Here is an 18,506-nt window from a genome sequence, read left to right as displayed (position 1 = left end):
ACAACATAATACACACACAAACACATGTATACGCACACACAAACACACATGAACACAAAATACCAACGCAACGTATACACACATACTGCTTTCCCTCCCCTCTCCCTCCCACTCTCTCCCTCTCTCTCTTTCTCTCCTCCCCTCTTTTCATTCCTCTCGCTACCTTCTTCCACTCTTGCTCAGAAAAAGAATCCATGATGGCTCTCAGACTAGAAGCTCCAGCCTTAGGGTCCCTCTCAGGGGATTCCACCTCGCTCAAGACCCTTCTCCCTGGGGCAGAGGACTCCGTCCTTCCCCCTGGAGATCCAGAGCTGTGCCGGGAGCATGGAGAGAAGTTTACCCTGTTCTGTGTGGATGACCTGGAGCCGGTGTGCAGTCAGTGTGGACTGACTGAGACCCACGAGGGGCACAGAGTCTACCCCATAACGGAGGCTGTACCTGACTGTAAGGTAGGAGACAGACTAACGGACGGAAGGACAGACAGGCAGACAGACAGACAGAAAGGCAGAAAAACAGACAGAAAGATAGACAGACAGTCAGACAGGCAGACAGGTTTTAACATTCAGTCCATAATGTTGCTTGATCGGTGGTTTGGCTATTAGCTGGCCAAAATTAGGCTACATGAAAAGTGTGATACTGTTAATATAACCCTGTGTATGTGCAGGTTTTCAGTGAATTTATGTAAATCATTAAGCTCATCTGCATTTCCTGTGGTGCAGGAAAATTCTCAGCAACAAAAGAGTTATGAAATTAAGATCCTACACCTGTAGATGTTTGACTCATGAAGTGTTATTTTGGTTCCTGTCTCCATGTGCTTGACACCTTACTGACATAGAGTAACATGACCTAGTCCATGAGGCCACACAGACACACAAGCAGGGGTGGACTGGCCATCTGGCAATTCGGGCAAATACCAGATAGGCTGGTCCACTTTTAGCCCAGTGGGCCAGTCTAACTTGTTCGTTTTTTAGCAAAATTATCATTATCTGGGTAATAATGGGGGGTTCACAAAAAAGGCTTCAAGGTAAAAAAAAAAAAAATGGGCCAGTGTGGGGGCCTTAAAGAAAAATACAACTCAAAAACGATATTTTGGTATTTGTTTCATTAGTCCACTGTTGATACAGTCCCAAAATGTTTTGCATGTCATCAATCAAGTTGTCAAGAACTTTCTAAATGTGTGGAGCAAAACGGATCATACTGTGACACTTTTTGCATTTTGAAAGTTCTTCAGTAGATAGTTTTTGAGTGCAATTCCACCACTTTGCAACCTCATTTTCATTATCTCCAGCGCAATACCAGTGTCTACATATGTGAAAACGGCACATTTCTACGTTTTGCAGAAGAAAAAAAATAAAGTAAGAAATGTCTATTGATGACATCATCAATAGTTTAAACATTTTAAAAACAGTGATTTTCAAACACTATGAGATTCGTGGTGACCTGGGGAGTAGGAGAATACCCTCCCTCTGGCTAGAAACTCTTTGCAGGTTTTGAAAATCACTGTTTTTCTTACTTTTAATCATTTACATTTACATTTACATTTTAGTCATTTAGCAGACGCTCTTATCCAGAGCGACTTACAGTTAGTGAGTGTATATATTTTCATACTGTGATGTAATCCTACCCTGTGATGTCACAGAGAAGCATTTCTTTTATCACAGATCATAGAGAATATTATTCACGATTGACAATGATGATGGCCTATTTTGAAATTAGGTAGACCTAATTTGGTATTTGAGGGTATTAAAAATACAAACATTTCTTCAAGTCAATGTGTGTAGGCATAGGATTATATAAAATTATATTATTCTATAGGCTATGGTGCAAACTTTGATTCAGAAATTATGACACCATTTATTTCTTTTTTTTTTGTGCGCTGGCAACTAAAAAAGTTGTCACTAAACCACTGTTTAAAGAGCATACTAAGTAGAACATAATTATATACAGTCTCCAATCTTTTATTTATTTGTAAAGGGCCGGCAGGATTTAATGCCTCCCGTCTCTGGACCACACTCCAGTACAGTAGGTGGCGGTAATGCACCATTAACGTTGGATGCCAACCGCCTATAAATCCCCGAAGAAGTAGAAGAAGCTGGTCAGGCACCTCCGTAGCTTGCTAGCCAACATAGCAGCTCTTTAGACGGTTTCGGTGTATGGGAAGTCGCTGTATTTTAAACACAGGTCTGTCGTATCTACTAGTTACCCTGTTTAATTTCGCATTTACGTTGTTAGTCATCTAGCTGGCTGGTTAAGTTAGCACTAGGCTAGTTGTTTATGCTAACTAGCTAGCTAACATCCACGACCATGAGCTCACTAAGCTACTCCCCCACTGCTAAAGAACAGGAGGTCTGCTGGACGGAGAAAGAGGGTCTGTGGCTTAATATTGTCGTGAAAGAAGAGGAGGAAGAGGAGGACGTCACAGTGAAAGGAGTTAAAGAAGTGAAAGAGAAGGAGGGGGATGAGAAAGAGGAGGATGTCGTTTTTGGAGTGAAGGAGCAGGGGGAGGTTACTGTCACATTGGAAGACGAAGAAGAAAAGACAGGAGATGTGATTAACACCGGTAAGTAAAGTTAGCTAGTGGAGTGATAGCCCAATAATGAGCTAAAGGAGCCTGACCTTTAATGTTCTGTTTAGAGGCGAATTGGCTCTGGCAGCCAAAAACGCCATCTAAACGTGAATCGGCTCTCAATTTCTGTACGGTTCTAGAAACATAAATCCCTTTACTTTCATATCACATCAAAATCATTTCACAAATGCAAAATATACACTTACTGTACACCAGAAGAGGCTGGTGGGAGGAGCTATAGGAGGACAGGCTCATTGTAATGGCTGGAATTGAATTAATGCAACGGAATCAAACGTATGGAAACCATGTTTGGCTCTGTTCCATGAATTCCATTCCAGCCATTACAATGAGCCCATTCTCCTATAGCTCCTCCCACCAGCCTCCACTGCTGTACACTATTTTAACCATAGAGAGCGATAGAGGCCTCTAGTGGCCAAAAGGCTGTATTAGCATGGATAGCGCCATTGACGGCTTCCACCATTTTTAATGTAGTCAACTGGGTGGGACTTCCAACTTCATTGGCTGATCCCTCCTGGTGACCCAGTTGGAGTCATGTCCAACCGGGTCATCAGGAGGGATCAGCCAATTCTGAAGAAGAAAATGGACTACTTCAAAATGGATATAGCCTCAATGGTGCTGCCCAATGCTGTCACAGACGCTATAATGGCACAGATACAAAGATGAGTCCTCCGTCTATCTCTGTAGTTTAAACAGTTGCAGCCAACAGTCTTTTTCAGTGACAACACGTTTGTGGCGTCCGTCTTCTGTTCACACACAGGTGTTAGGAGACACGGATGGCTAATTAGCACAAGTAGTCGACTCTGTCTTCCGTCTGTTATCTGTGACCACGCGCTGTAACATGGCGATGGCCGTGTGGGAAACCTAACCCTATAAAGGTGTGTCAATGGAACCTTAAAATTTTTTTACAAATATAATTTCTTGCTGATATGAAAAATAAGGTCCTTATGCTTCCAAAACCGTACCTCAAGTGATGCTTGTTAATGTTCAGACCGAGCGTCGGGGCTCTTAACAAAACTCCCCCATACAGAAGACGCCTTCGTCCAATGATTCTTTATCAAATAAAATAAAATGTTATTGGTCACATACACACATTTAGCAGATGTTATTGCGTGTGTAGTGAAATGCTTGTGTTCCTAGCTCCAACAGTGCAGTAGTGTCTAATAACTCACTACAATACACACATACATACACACCTTGACGGTTGATAAAGATCAAGAAAACAATACATTATTCAAATACTGAGCTAGCCTATAGTGTATGCTCACAAAATGGAGGAATTATTTTATACAATTGCTCAGAGAAAGTGATTTCTCAAAGGTAGTGTTCATTTTATTCGCAAAAAGTTAGGGGTCAAAATGATGGACACCTCTGTTTTCATTACCTTTCAATACTTCACCTTGTGAGAATAACGGCACTGAGCCATGTGTTTCTATAAAGTGTTGGCGAGCACGTTGTGAGGGATCTTAGACTATTCCTCCATACAGAATCCTTCCAGATCTTTGAAATCTTTTTATCTCTTATGGACTGCCCTTTTCAATTCAAACCACAGCTTTTCAAATGGGTTTCAAGTCATTGAGATGGCCATTGCAAAATGTTGATTTTGTGGCCAATTATCAATTTCTTTATGGATTTTGATGTGTGCTTGGGGTTATTGTCTTGCAGGAAGATCCACTTGCGGCCAAGTGTCAGCCTCCTGGCAGAGGCAACCAGGTTTTTGGCTCAATTATCTTGGTACTGGGTAAAGTTCATGATGCCGTTGACCTTAACAAGGGCCCCAGGACCAGTGGAAGCAAAACAGCCCCATAACATCAAAGATCCACCACCATAGTTTACAGAAGGGATGGGGTTCTTTTCTGCTCATGCATTCTCATTTTGACGCCAAACCCACCACTGGTGTGCGCGGCCAAAAGGCTCTATTTACATGTCATCCAATACATGTAAAGGCCTGGAGTTTTCTAACCAGCATTGGCACTTGAATTGGAACCGGTGCTTTGGCCAGATTACGTTAAAATAGAGCTCTTTGGCCATGCACACCAGTGGTATTGAGAACAGAGGAGTCCATTTCAGGAATTGAAAACCAAGATGTCCATAATTTTGACCCCTTCCTTTTTGAGAACGTTTTATTACTTGTTAAACAAAATCAATTGTAATAGTGTAAAATAATATAATTTCCCAATTTTTTGGAGCAGACAATAGAGCTCAGAATTGTAATTATTTATTATAGACAGTCATTTTTCTTCATCTTTATCAATGGTGTACACACTTTAACAGGGGCTCAAACTTTAAATAATTTGTTTTTAAAATCTCAATTGTGTTATCATTATCTACTTCCCCAGTGTCAGATGAACTTGTGAATACAATTTTTATGTCTCTGTGTCAAGTATGAAGGAAGTTGGAGGTAGTTTCTGCAATCATGTTAGCAGATACCATAGACTTCCAGTCATTATGCTAACACTAGTTAGCAATTCTGCTAGGGCTAGTTAGCAACTTCCTTCAGACTGCACGCATAGACAAAACAATGGTATCCATGAGTTCATCTGACTCTGGGGAAGTAGATATTGTGAAAATCCCGAAATATCCCTTTAACAGGCATTACCTGTGGATTATTGTGAATAACTAACGGCTATCAACCAATCAGCATCCAGGATCCAAATTTACCATTTGGGATCTAGTCTGGATTAAACCTCATAGGAAGATAGTTTAATAATGTGGCGGTTTCATTTCTGTTTAACTAAATACTCTGTTTGTCTTTGGCAGGAGAGAGGCCAGACTCTCCCTCTGACAGTGGGAAGTGTCCTTCAGGGGAACCAGACCCAGAGATGCCTAAACCAGTGAGACCACACCACTGCTCCCACTGTGGAAAGAGTTTCACCTGGTTATCAAAGCTGAAAGAGCATGAGAGAACACACACTGGAGAAAAGCCCTACCAATGTGCCATTTGTGGAAAGACTTTTACCCAGTTAGGGGGCTTTCAATATCATGAGCGGACACACAGAGAAAAAAATGCCTACCACTGCTCTCAGAATGGAAAGACATTTACCCAGTTAGGGAACCTGAAAAATAATGAGAGAATACGCACACAGGAGGAGAAGACAAACCACTGCTCCCAGTGCGGAAAGAGTTTTAAATGGTTATCAAAGCTGAAAGAGCATGAGAGGACGCATACAGGAGAAAAGCCTTTCCAATGCTCCCATTGTGAAAAGAAATTTAACCAGTCATCCCATCTGAAAGAGCATGAGAGGACGCACACAGGAGAGAAGCCTTTCCAATGCTCCCAGTGTGGAAAGGGTTTTACCTGGTTATGGAACCTGAAAACACACGAGAGGACACACACAGGAGAAAAGCCCTACCAGTGCTCCCTGTGTGGAAAGACTTTTACCCAGTTAGGGGGCTTTAAATATCACGAGAGAACACACACAGAAAAAAAGACCTACCACTGCTCTCAGTGTGAAAAGACATTTACCCGGTTAGGGAACCTGCAAAAGCATGAGACAATACACACACTGGAGGAGAAGACATACCACTGCTCCCAGTGCGGAAAGACTTTTAGTCAGTTAGGGAACCTGAAAGAGCATGAAATAACACATACAGGATAGAAGCCAGATTTATTTTGTTGGGTGGGCTGGTTGAAATTGACACACACATGTATATTGTTTTTATATAAAAATACAAAAATGAAAAGGGTGACATGGCCTGTGGCCCATGGACCTGTTAATACACATATATTTTTACAATTTTTGCGCAATTTCTCAGTTATACTAATGAGCCTTTGGCTGATCAGTGCAATGGACCCTTCTCGATCAGTGGGCAACAGCTGGCCCCCCTACCAAGTTGGGCTGGCCCATTTTCTGATAGGCTGAGCTGAGGTCAAACTCACATTCAAAGTCAAACGCGCCATCAGCAAAGAGATGTGCTCCGACTGTCATCAGTTAGACAGCCAATATAGACTGTCATCAGTTAGACAGCCAATATAGACTGTCATCAATTAGACAGCCAATATAGACTGTCGTCAGTTAGACAGCCAATATGGACTGTCATCAGTTAGACAGCCAATATAGACTGTCATCAGTTAGACAGCCAATATAGACTGTCGTCAGTTAGACAGCCAATATAGACTGTCGTCAGTTAGACAGCCAATATAGACTGTCATCAGTTAGACAGCCAATATAGACTGTCGTCAGTTAGACAGCCAATATAGACTGTCGTCAGTTAGACAGCCAATATAGACTGTCGTCAGTTAGACAGCCAATATAGACTGTCATCAGTTAGACAGCCAATATAGACTGTCGTCAGTTAGACAGCCAATATAGACTGTCGTCAGTTAGACAGCCAATATAGACTGTCATCAGTTAGACAGCCAATATAGACTGTCGTCAGTTAGACAGCCAATATAGACTGTCGTCAGTTAGACAGCCAATATAGACTGTCGTCAGTTAGACAGCCAAGATCATGGGTCGTAATAAAGGATAAACGCTACAACCTTCTCTGACTGTTGTAACTAAGGATATTACAGTAGCAGAAGGCTACAACCTTCTCTGTCTGTTGTAACTAAGGATATTACAGTAGCAGAAGGCTACAACCTTCTCTGTCTGTTGTAACTAAGGATATTACAGTAGCAGAAGGCTACAACCTTCTCTGACTGTTGTAACTAAGGATATTACAGTAGCAGAAGGCTACAACCTTCTCTGTCTGTTGTAACTAAGGATATTACAGTAGCAGAAGGCTACAACCTTCTCTGTCTGTCGTAACTAAGGATATTACAGTAGCAGAAGGCTACAACCTTCTCTGACTGTTGTAACTAAGGATATTACAGTAGAAGAAGGCTACAACCTTCTCTGTCTGTTGTAACTAAGGATATTACAGTAGAAGAAGGCTACAACCTTCTCTGTCTGTTGTAACTAAGGATATTACAGTAGCAGAAGGCTACAACCTTCTCTGTCTGTTGTAACTAAGGATATTACAGTAGAAGAAGGCTACAACCTTCTCTGTCTGTTGTAACAAAGGATATTACAGTAGCAGAAGGCTACAACCTTCTCTGTCTGTTGTAACTAAGGATATTACAGTAGAAGAAGGCTACAACCTTCTCTGTCTGTTGTAACTAAGGATATTACAGTAGCAGAAGGCTACAACCTTCTCTGTCTGTCGTAACTAAGGATATTACAGTAGCAAAAGGCTACAACCTACTCTGACTGTTGTAACTAATGATATTACAGTAGCAAAAGGCTACAACCTTCTCTGACTGTTGTAACTAAGGATATTACAGTAGCAAAGGGCTACAACCTTCTCTGACTGTTGTAACTAAGTAGCAGAAGGCTACAACCTTCTCTGTCTGTCGTAACTAAGGATATTACAGTAGCAGAAGGCTACAACCTTCTCTGTCTGTCGTAACTAAGGATATTACAGTAGCAGAAGGCTACAACCTTCTCTGTCTGTTGTAACTAAGGATATTACAGTAGCAGAAGGCTACAACCTTCTCTGACTGTTGTAACTAAGGATATTACAGTAGAAGAAGGCTACAACCTTCTGTCTGTTGTAACTAAGGATATTACAGTAGCAGAAGGCTACAACCTTCTCTGTCTGTTGTAACTAAGGATATTACAGTAGCAGAAGGCTACAACCTTCTCTGTCTGTTGTAACTAAGGATATTACAGTAGAAGAAGGCTACAACCTTCTCTGTCTGTTGTAACAAAGGATATTACAGTAGCAGAAGGCTACAACCTTCTCTGTCTGTTGTAACTAAGGATATTACAGTACCAGAAGGCTACAACCTTCTCTGTCTGTCGTAACTAAGGATATTACAGTAGCAAAAGGCTACAACCTACTCTGACTGTTGTAACTAATGATATTACAGTAGAAGAAGGCTACAACCTTCTGTCTGTTGTAACTAAGGATATTACAGTAGCAGAAGGCTACAACCTTCTCTGTCTGTTGTAACTAAGGATATTACAGTAGCAGAAGGCTACAACCTTCTCTGTCTGTTGTAACTAAGGATATTACAGTAGAAGAAGGCTACAACCTTCTCTGTCTGTTGTAACAAAGGATATTACAGTAGCAGAAGGCTACAACCTTCTCTGTCTGTCGTAACTAAGGATATTACAGTAGCAGAAGGCTACAACCTTCTCTGTCTGTCGTAACTAAGGATATTACAGTAGCAGAAGGCTACAACCTTCTCTGACTGTTGTAACTAAGGATATTACAGTAGAAGAAGGCTACAACCTTCTGTCTGTTGTAACTAAGGATATTACAGTAGCAGAAGGCTACAACCTTCTCTGTCTGTCGTAACTAAGGATATTACAGTAGCAGAAGGCTACAACCTTCTCTGTCTGTCGTAACTAAGGATATTACAGTAGCAGAAGGCTACAACCTTCTCTGTCTGTCGTAACTAAGGATATTACAGTAGCAGAAGGCTACAACCTTCTCTGACTGTTGTAACTAAGGATATTACAGTAGAAGAAGGCTACAACCTTCTGTCTGTTGTAACTAAGGATATTACAGTAGCAGAAGGCTACAACCTTCTCTGTCTGTTGTAACTAAGGATATTACAGTAGCAGAAGGCTACAACCTTCTCTGTCTGTTGTAACTAAGGATATTACAGTAGAAGAAGGCTACAACCTTCTCTGTCTGTTGTAACAAAGGATATTACAGTAGCAGAAGGCTACAACCTTCTCTGTCTGTTGTAACTAAGGATATTACAGTAGAAGAAGGCTACAACCTTCTCTGTCTGTTGTAACTAAGGATATTACAGTAGCAGAAGGCTACAACCTTCTCTGTCTGTCGTAACTAAGGATATTACAGTAGCAAAAGGCTACAACCTACTCTGACTGTTGTAACTAATGATATTACAGTAGCAAAAGGCTACAACCTTCTCTGACTGTTGTAACTAAGGATATTACAGTAGCAAAGGGCTACAACCTTCTCTGACTGTTGTAACTAAGTAGCAGAAGGCTACAACCTTCTCTGTCTGTCGTAACTAAGGATATTACAGTAGCAGAAGGCTACAACCTTCTCTGTCTGTCGTAACTAAGGATATTACAGTAGCAGAAGGCTACAACCTTCTCTGTCTGTTGTAACTAAGGATATTACAGTAGCAAAAGGCTACAACCTTCTCTGACTGTTGTAACTAAGGATATTACAGTAGAAGAAGGCTACAACCTTCTCTGTCTGGTGTAACTAAGGATATTGCAGAAGCAGGGCGTTGCATTGGGGCAAAATAATCTGCGTTTTAACCACACGTTTACCTTTGTGATTATGTAATCTTTATAGTAATGGTGTCATATCTTAGCCTGAGATGCTGGAAAAGAACACTACTATTTTGACTGCTTGTCTGTCCCCTGCTTAGCCAGTGTTTGTAATGATGCTGAAAACAGAACATTAAATTGCTGTGTAGACCGTCTGTCTGTGTCTTGCTTGTGTGGAATATGCTGCCGAGATAGCTGCATGTAACTCCCCACCTGGCATGAGTTTTGCATTGGGGGAAAAACAATCTGTGTAACCTTGGCTACAACTGTTATTTTGCTTCTCAAGTGAAGTACCACACGATTTGATAGACGGCACATGATTTAAATTGTCCACCTCTGGGCAGCCACTCCGGATCCAGTAGTAAGCAGAGTCTTACAGTGGCGAGTTGGTTCTGCATGGCCTGGTGCCCTGGATGGGTGGAGTTAGTACATTTTAGACCAATCCATTGGTCCTTAAGTGAAATCTCCACCCACCTGGGGTTCTACTAAACTAACATATGGAATTGTGTTAAGATGGTCACACCATGGATCAAATAGTTATTTGATTTGGAATTGTAGGACCCCTGTAGGTATATATAAAAAAAAAATATATGCAAAGATTACTTGATAAAATATGGAATTTGTCCTTTGCTACAAAAGCCCATAGAAACACATTGAATAACACATTCATAAATGGCAAAAAAGACAGTCAAAAAAGAAATCATAATGAATAAGGTTTTGAAATGTCTGTTCTATATCTAGGAGCAAAAAAATGTGGGACACATTTAACACCTTTTTTTTTGTTGCCACAAAACTACCATACATTTTTAAAACCGGTATTGGGTTACCTTTAGACGACTCCCATGACACTGGTGGGGTCATATTAGTCTGGAGCCCAAATGGTTTGGATGCTACAGACTGAAGTTGGCACATCGATGGTACCGACTTCAGACGAGTTCCCGTGGGGCTTGTGGGGGTCGTAGAGCATAGAGTGGTCAATCTTTCCATAAAGTGGTCGTATTAGTTCATAGTTCTCACGTTTTCTGTCTTCTCACGATTTTCGGGATGTCTCCTGGTTCTGACAAGCACTGCTGTAGCTCGGCCACCTTTCACCACAGATGCTGAAGGCCTACATAGGCGGATGGGGTGGATTGAGACGCAGCCCATTAAAAAAAAACTGATATCTGTAGCTTAAACAGACAGATTTTGATGGGGAACTCGTCTGAGGTCGGTACCGCCGATCTGCCAACTTCTGTCTTTAGCGTCCGAACAGTTTGGGCTATATAGTAATATGACCCCTCTATGGAAAGGTGAGACTCACGGACACGTACATGACGGTTGTTTCGCTCTGGGACGGCGACAAGCCTCACAAGACTCGTCTGAAGGTACCCCAGTACCAGTTTAAAAAAATGAATGGAAGTTTACCTGGAAGTAGTTTAGTGCCTAAAAAAGGGGGTAAATATGTGTAAAAAATCCTGATCTCTCAGATATAGGACAGACACTTCAAAACAAACTTCTGTTAGATATCTCTTATATCTCTCAGATATAGGACAGACACTTCTAAACAAACTTCTGTTAGATATCTCTTATATCTCTCAGATATAGGACAGACACTTCAAAACAAACTTCTGTTAGATATCTCTTATATCTCTCAGATATAGGACAGACACTTCAAAACAAACTTCTGTTAGATATCTCTTATATCTCTCAGATATAGGACAGACACTTCAAAACAAACTTCTGTTAGATATCTCTTATCTCTCAGATATAGGACAGACACTTCAAAACAAACTTCTGTTAGATATCTCTTATATCTCTCAGATATAGGACAGACACTTCAAAACAAACTTCTGTTAGATATCTCTTATATCTCTCAGATATAGGACAGACACTTCAAAACAAACTTCTGTTAGATATCTCTTATATCTCTCAGATATAGGACAGACACTTCAAAACAAACTTCTGTTAGATATCTCTTATCTCTCAGATATAGGACAGACACTTCAAAACAAACTTCTGTTAGATATCTCTTATCTCTCAGATATAGGACAGACACTTCAAAACAAACTTCTGTTAGATATCTCTTATATCTCTCAGATATAGGACAGACACTTCTAAACAAACTTCTGTTAGATATCTCTTATATCTCTCAGATATAGGACAGACACTTCAAAACAAACTTCTGTTAGATATCTCTTATATCTCTCAGATATAGGACAGACACTTCAAAACAAACTTCTGTTAGATATCTCTTATATCTCTCAGATATAGGACAGACACTTCAAAACAAACTTATGTTAGATATCTCTTATCTCTCAGATATAGGACAGACACTTCAAAACAAACTTCTGTTAGATATCTCTTATATCTCTCAGATATAGGACAGACACTTCAAAACAAACTTCTGTTAGATATCTCTTATATCTCTCAGATATAGGACAGACACTTCAAAATAAACTTCTGTTAGATATCTCTTATATCTCTCAGATATAGGACAGACACTTCAAAACAAACTTCTGTTAGATATCTCTTATATCTCTCAGATATAGGACAGACACTTCTAAACAAACTTCTGTTAGATATCTCTTATATCTCTCAGATATAGGACAGACACTTCAAAACAAACTTCTGTTAGATATCTCTTATATCTCTCAGATATAGGACAGACACTTCTAAACAAACTTCTGTTAGATATCTCTTATATCTCTCAGATATAGGACAGACACTTCAAAACAAACTTCTGTTAGATATCTCTTATATCTCTCAGATATAGGACAGACACTTCAAAACAAACTTCTGTTAGATATCTCTTATATCTCTCAGATATAGGACAGACACTTCAAAACAAACTTCTGTTAGATATCTCTTATCTCTCAGATATAGGACAGACACTTCAAAACAAACTTCTGTTAGATATCTCTTATCTCTCAGATATAGGACAGACACTTCAAAACAAACTTCTGTTAGATATCTCTTATATCTCTCAGATATAGGACAGACACTTCTAAACAAACTTCTGTTAGATATCTCTTATATCTCTCAGATATAGGACAGACACTTCAAAACAAACTTCTGTTAGATATCTCTTATATCTCTCAGATATAGGACAGACACTTCAAAACAAACTTCTGTTAGATATCTCTTATATCTCTCAGATATAGGACAGACACTTCAAAACAAACTTCTGTTAGATATCTCTTATATCTCTCAGATATAGGACAGACACTTCAAAACAAACTTCTGTTAGATATCTCTTATCTCTCAGATATAGGACAGACACTTCTAAACAAACTTCTGTTAGATATCTCTTATATCTCTCAGATATAGGACAGACACTTCAAAACAAACTTCTGTTAGATATCTCTTATATCTCTCAGATATAGGACAGACACTTCAAAACAAACTTCTGTTAGATATCTCTTATCTCTCAGATATAGGACAGACACTTCAAAACAAACTTCTGTTAGATATCTCTTATATCTCTCAGATATAGGACAGACACTTCAAAACAAACTTCTTTTAGATTTTTTTGTGGGGGACTGTCTGTATGAATTCAATGTGTTTCTATGGGCTAATAGCAGTAAGGCCAAATTCAAAGTTTAATCAAATAGTTTCTCCCTGGCTTAGACTCTAGGAGGTTAACACTTAGGGTAGGTGTTGATTCAGGGGAACACATAACTGGCACTCATTGGCAATACAGCCTATGTCCTTAGCTCAGCTGGTAGAGCACGGCGCTTGGAACGCCAAGGTAGTGGGTTCGATCCCCGGGACCACCCATACGTAAAAATATATGCACACATGACTGTAAGTCGCTTTGGATAAAAGCATCTGCTAAATGGCATATTATTATTATTATTATTATTATTATAACATACAGGCAGAACAAGAAGAAGCACAGAGTGACAGCAGAGATGATGCTGAGACCGGTAGACGCCACAACAGGGAGGCAAACAAAATAAGTAGAGCAGAGGCACAGTGATAGTGGTGAGTTGTAGCTCCAGCAGTGGAGGCTGGTGGGGAGAGCTGTAGGCGGACGGGCCCATTGTAATGGCTGGACTGGAATATTTTGGAACGGAGTCTAACACGTGGTTTCCATATGTTTGATGCCGTTCCATTTATTCCATTCTAGCCATTACAATGAGCCCGTCCTCCTATAGCTCCTCCCACCAGCCTCCACTGATCTCCAGTGATGTTTTTACATATTGTATATGTTTTAAACATGAGCTGGTTAAACAAGAGGAGGAGGACCCTGTCTCGCCAGTCACTGGTACAGAAATGGTTTAGAAACGCAATACTGTACTGCCAATATTGAATATGGCCTGTCATGTGACCGGGCGAACCCGGTGAGGGAGGCGCCGCCTGCTCAAATCGTATGGTAGTCTGCAGCTCTGTCATATTGTCAACAATCCAGCATGGGTCAATGACTGTAAAAAGAATGGGCAAAGCCATCGAGTGACACCATTCATTCCTATGGGAAGAGTCAATAGCACATTGAAGCCAAATGAAGTCAGTTAAGATGGCATTTCATGGAGACAGAACATGTGCAGTTTGCTACTCCAGGAAGTGACGTTGCAGGCTAGCTCAGTGCTGCCCCCTCTGAGTAACTCAAGTTGAAGGCCGACCGGGGTACTGCAGGCTTCCAGTATCAACCGAATTATCCTTATAACTTCTTATGTGTACGATTTTAAAATAGTCGGTTCAAGGACATACATCTGGTGTATTAGAAGCAATTATTGGTACCATGATTGTCCTAAAAAAATTTTTTTGGGGGTGGGGGGGATTGACCATGAAGATTGCTATTTCCCCATTCACTATAATGGAGGATCTTGTTTTCTGCTAACAATGTCTACGGTGCCGCGGTCGAACTTCCGTGGCTTCAATGAGAGGGAGTAGTTCTCCCCTGGGTATGGTGCGTCGTTCAGAAACGTACCAAAACATCTATTTTCCACAAAATATATGTTCACATTTTTTAACTAGGTTGCATTGGGGAGGCAGATAAAGCGTTTATCATAATCAATCACTTTTTTTGGTTTATTTGGATAGGGACAAGTACAAACACATTGACACGTTGCACAAAAAAATCGTCCGATGCATTGCGCTTTAGTATTACTAGCAAATGTTCAACACCAGTCCCTATATGGGCTTTTATGGACACAAAAATAAAGAACGAAAAAAATGTATACATATATTGAATTGTGATACGCTAGTTGTCATTCTTCCTACTGCCCACCAGGGGGAGCTGAACTCTTCACTGGGTAAGCTGCTAGGGAAGAGCAGGAGGTTTGAGAAGGTTACGCGGATCTTTGAACACGCCTCCCAACACAACCAGGTACGACTTGCATTGTCGGTCTGTCAATTAATCAATCAAAATTAAACAATCAATGTATTTATAAAGCCCTTTTTACATGAGTTGCCACAAATGCAGCTGTCAAAAAGTTATCACATTTGTGCACCTCTCAACAATGTGTCCTCCCTCTCCCTGCCTCCCTCTCCTTTCCTCCACTCCTCCCTCCCTCTCCCTGCCTCCCCCTCCATTCCTCCACTCCTCCCTCCCTCTCCCTGCTTCCCCCCTCCATTCCTCCCTCCCTCCCTCTCCCTGCCTCCCCCCTCCATTCCTCCCCCTCCCTGCCTCCCCCTCCATTCCTCCCTCCCTCCCTCTCCCTGCTTCCTCCCTCCATTCCTCCCTCCCTCCCTCTCCCTGCCTCCCCCCTCCATTCCTCCCTCCCTCTCCCTGCCTCCCCCCTCCATTCCTCCCTCCCTCCCTCTCCCTGCCTCCCCCCTCCATTCCTCCCTCCCTCCCTCTCCCTGCCTCCCCCCTCCATTCCTCCCTCTCCCTGCCTCCCCCTCCATTCCTCCACTCCTCCCTCCCTCTCCCTGCTTCCTCCCTCCATTCCTCCCTCCCTCCCTCTCCCTGCCTCCCCCCTCCATTCCTCCCTCCCTCTCCCTGCCTCCCCCCTCCATTCCTCCCTCCCTCCCTCTCCCTGCCTCCCCCCTCCATTCCTCCCTCCCTCCCTCTCCCTGCCTCCCCCCTCCCTCCCTCCCCAGAGCCACGCCCAGCAGACAGAGAGGCAGATCAAGGAGGAGTTTAAACAGCTGCACCAGTTCCTGAGAGAGGAGGAGGAGGCCAGGCTAGCCAGGCTGAGGGAGGAAGAGGAGGAGAGGAAGAAAGGGATAAAGGAGAAGAGAGAAAGAATGAGAAAAGAGATGGAGTTCCTGGCTAAAACCATCCGAGAGATTGAGGAGGAGATCAAGGAAGAGGGGGATGACATCACCTTTCTGCAGGTGTGTGTGTGTGTGTGTGTGTGTGTGTGTGTGTGTGTGTGTGTGTGTGTGTGTGTGTGTGTGATGGCATACTGTGCATTGGCATAATTGTGATAATAAGACATTGCTTTTGTCTTACAGAATTACCAGGAGACAGTAAAGAGGTATGCATACTCTATCTCTCTATTTATCTCTGTCTATTTCTCTCTCTCTCTGTATGCCTCTTTCATTTTCCTTTTGACACACACACACTCACACAGACACACACAGACACAGACACACACACACAGACACACACACAGAGACACAGACACACACAGACACACACACACAGACACACACACAGACACACACAGACACACAGACACACACACAGACACACACACAGACACACACACACTGAGCCCTGTAACAGAATAGAGCGTGTGTGTGTGTGGTGTGTGTGGTGTGTAGGACGTGGCAGAGTCATGGGGAGCCAGAGAAGGTGTGTGGTCCTCTGATAGACCCGTCCAAACACCTGGCCAACCTCCGATACACCGTCTGGAACAACATGCTGCACATAGCCCCCTACAGTGAGTCTGGGGGGAGGGACGGAGTGGTGTGTGTGTGTGTGTGCATGTGTCCTATCTCCCCCTCTCACTTTCCCTCCCCATGTCCCCATCCCCCCCCCCCACACCACTTCTTCCCCCAACCCCTCCCCTTCCAGCTCCAGTAACCCTGGACCCGACCACGTCCTGCCCGTCTCTGGTCCTCTCCCCTGGGCTAACCTCTGTCCAGCTGGGCAAGGAGATGATCCAGATCCAGCCTGCTAACCCGGAGAGATTCGACCCGTACGCCTGCACTCTGGGCTGGGAAGGATTCAGCGCCGGCACCCACTGCTGGACCGTGGAGGTGGGGCACTTAATGACTGAGGATGCATCCCAAATGGCACACTATTCACTATTTGGTGCACTACATTTGACCAGGGTCCATACACGCACACTGATGGAGGTTCTTGCAGTTTTATTGATGCAATAGGAGGAATATTCAACAGTGTGCAGGTATCAGGGCTGTTACGTTTGTCATTACAATTCAAAATATAATTTTAAATATACATGAGTATAATAATACTATTAATAATAACAATTATATCCTGCTTCAAGGTTGGCGAGAGCAGCAACTGGACAATTGGTGTGGCCAGCCAATCGGTGCGTAGGAGGGAGGAGTTTGAGGCGTGTCCGGAGGAGGGGCTATGGACCCTCAGCCTACGGAACGGAACGTACCGTGCCATGACCACACCCTGTACCACCCTCCCTCTGGACTTGTCCCGCCCCTTTCACAGGATCAAGGTGGGGCCATAGTTAGATAGAGGGGGCACTTGAGGGGGTGGAGAGGCACATCCACAAGTATTAGAATATAATAAAATAGATTTACTTAATGAACTGTTGACCCTGTGTGTCTAACTTAGTCTTCTGCCTGTTTCTGCCTGTTGCTGTAGTTTTACCCTGTAAACCAGAGCGCCAACAACAGATGTCCTGTTTCTGTCTGTTGCTGTAGTTTTACCCTGTAAACCAGAGCGCCAACAACAGATGTCCTGTTTCTGTCTGTTGCTGTAGTTTTACCCTGTAAACCAGAGCGCCAACAACAGATGTCCTTTTTTCTTAATTGATCATTTGTTACAGAAAAGTCCATCATCTCCTAGCCTGGAGGGGACACACAAGAAAAAATGTCAACTTCATTTCAAATAACCAATTTCCATTTAGTGGCTAATGGACAATGACGTTTTATGTTATCTTTAGGTGTTACTGGACTGGGAGGAGGGTCAGGTGGAATTCTGGGACGCGATGAGGGACAAACTCCTGTTCACCTTTACTCACCGCTTCACAGAGACGCTGTACCCGTACTTCGAGAGCAGCTGTTCTAAGTGCTGGCTGGTGGTGTTACCCCAGAGAGTGTGTGTGGAGGTAGAGCTAGATCCTATCCCTGGGGAGGACGATGGAGACCAGATCCCACACGACGGATCATCCAATGGGGGAGAGGATTCCGGGACTAGATCCACTGATGACAGCAAGCTGACAGAAACCGGATCCCCTGTCAAAGCTCACATCCCAATGACCGAATCTCCCAAGATCCCAACCACTGACCAGAACCAAGAGGCAAGATCCCCTGACAAAACGTCAAATACCGGATCCGCTCAAAAGATGGTCCGGATCCCAAAGACTAAATCCACCGGAAAGGGAAAGGGCAAGATCCCACAGACTGGATCCACTGTTCCAAAGCAGATCACCAACACCAGATCCAATGGAAGCTACCACATCACGAAGGACAGGCCACTAGTCCAGGTCCGGAGGACAGGATCCACTGGATCCACTGAGAGATCCAAAAGCAACAACACAGAGATCAAGTCGCCCTGCAGCCCAGCCCAGATCATCCGACACACGAGATCACCCAACACAGACTAG

The 18,506-nt window shown here is 42.8% G+C and overlaps 2 protein-coding genes across 2 annotated transcripts; both read left to right on the top strand.

The window, feature by feature from the left end:
* Positions 1-194: 194 nt before the first annotated feature.
* On the top strand, positions 195-18,506 carry LOC311121889 (E3 ubiquitin-protein ligase TRIM35-like; the record flags this gene model as incomplete). Its single annotated transcript, XM_084196328.1, has 8 exons — positions 195-449; positions 15,038-15,133; positions 15,850-16,086; positions 16,207-16,229; positions 16,519-16,637; positions 16,772-16,956; positions 17,208-17,393; positions 17,844-18,506. 8 exons carry the CDS (start codon positions 195-197, stop codon positions 18,504-18,506), a joined length of 1,764 nt encoding a protein of 587 aa, XP_084052454.1.
* On the top strand, positions 2,261-6,547 carry LOC311121893 (uncharacterized protein). Its single transcript, XM_084196331.1, has 2 exons — positions 2,261-2,560; positions 5,345-6,547. Exons 1-2 carry the CDS (start codon positions 2,305-2,307, stop codon positions 6,181-6,183), a joined length of 1,095 nt encoding a protein of 364 aa, XP_084052457.1. The 5' UTR covers positions 2,261-2,304; the 3' UTR covers positions 6,184-6,547.

This window comes from Coregonus lavaretus (assembly GCF_964263955.1).
Source record: "Coregonus lavaretus genome assembly, contig: HAP1_SCAFFOLD_3714, whole genome shotgun sequence".
NCBI classification, from domain to species: Eukaryota; Metazoa; Chordata; class Actinopteri; order Salmoniformes; family Salmonidae; genus Coregonus; species Coregonus lavaretus.
Note: the sequence above shows the minus strand (reverse complement) of the source record. Positions and strands in the feature narration are given on the sequence as shown.

Bases quoted from the DNA above. Each gene is read 5' to 3' on its own strand.
- LOC311121893 (XM_084196331.1), top strand. From the start codon at position 2,305: ATGAGCTCACTAAGCTACTCCCCCACTGCTAAAGAACAGGAGGTCTGC. The intron at 2,561-5,344 runs GTAAGTAAAGTT...TGTCTTTGGCAG, and splicing joins AGGAGATGTGATTAACACCG to GAGAGAGGCCAGACTCTCCC.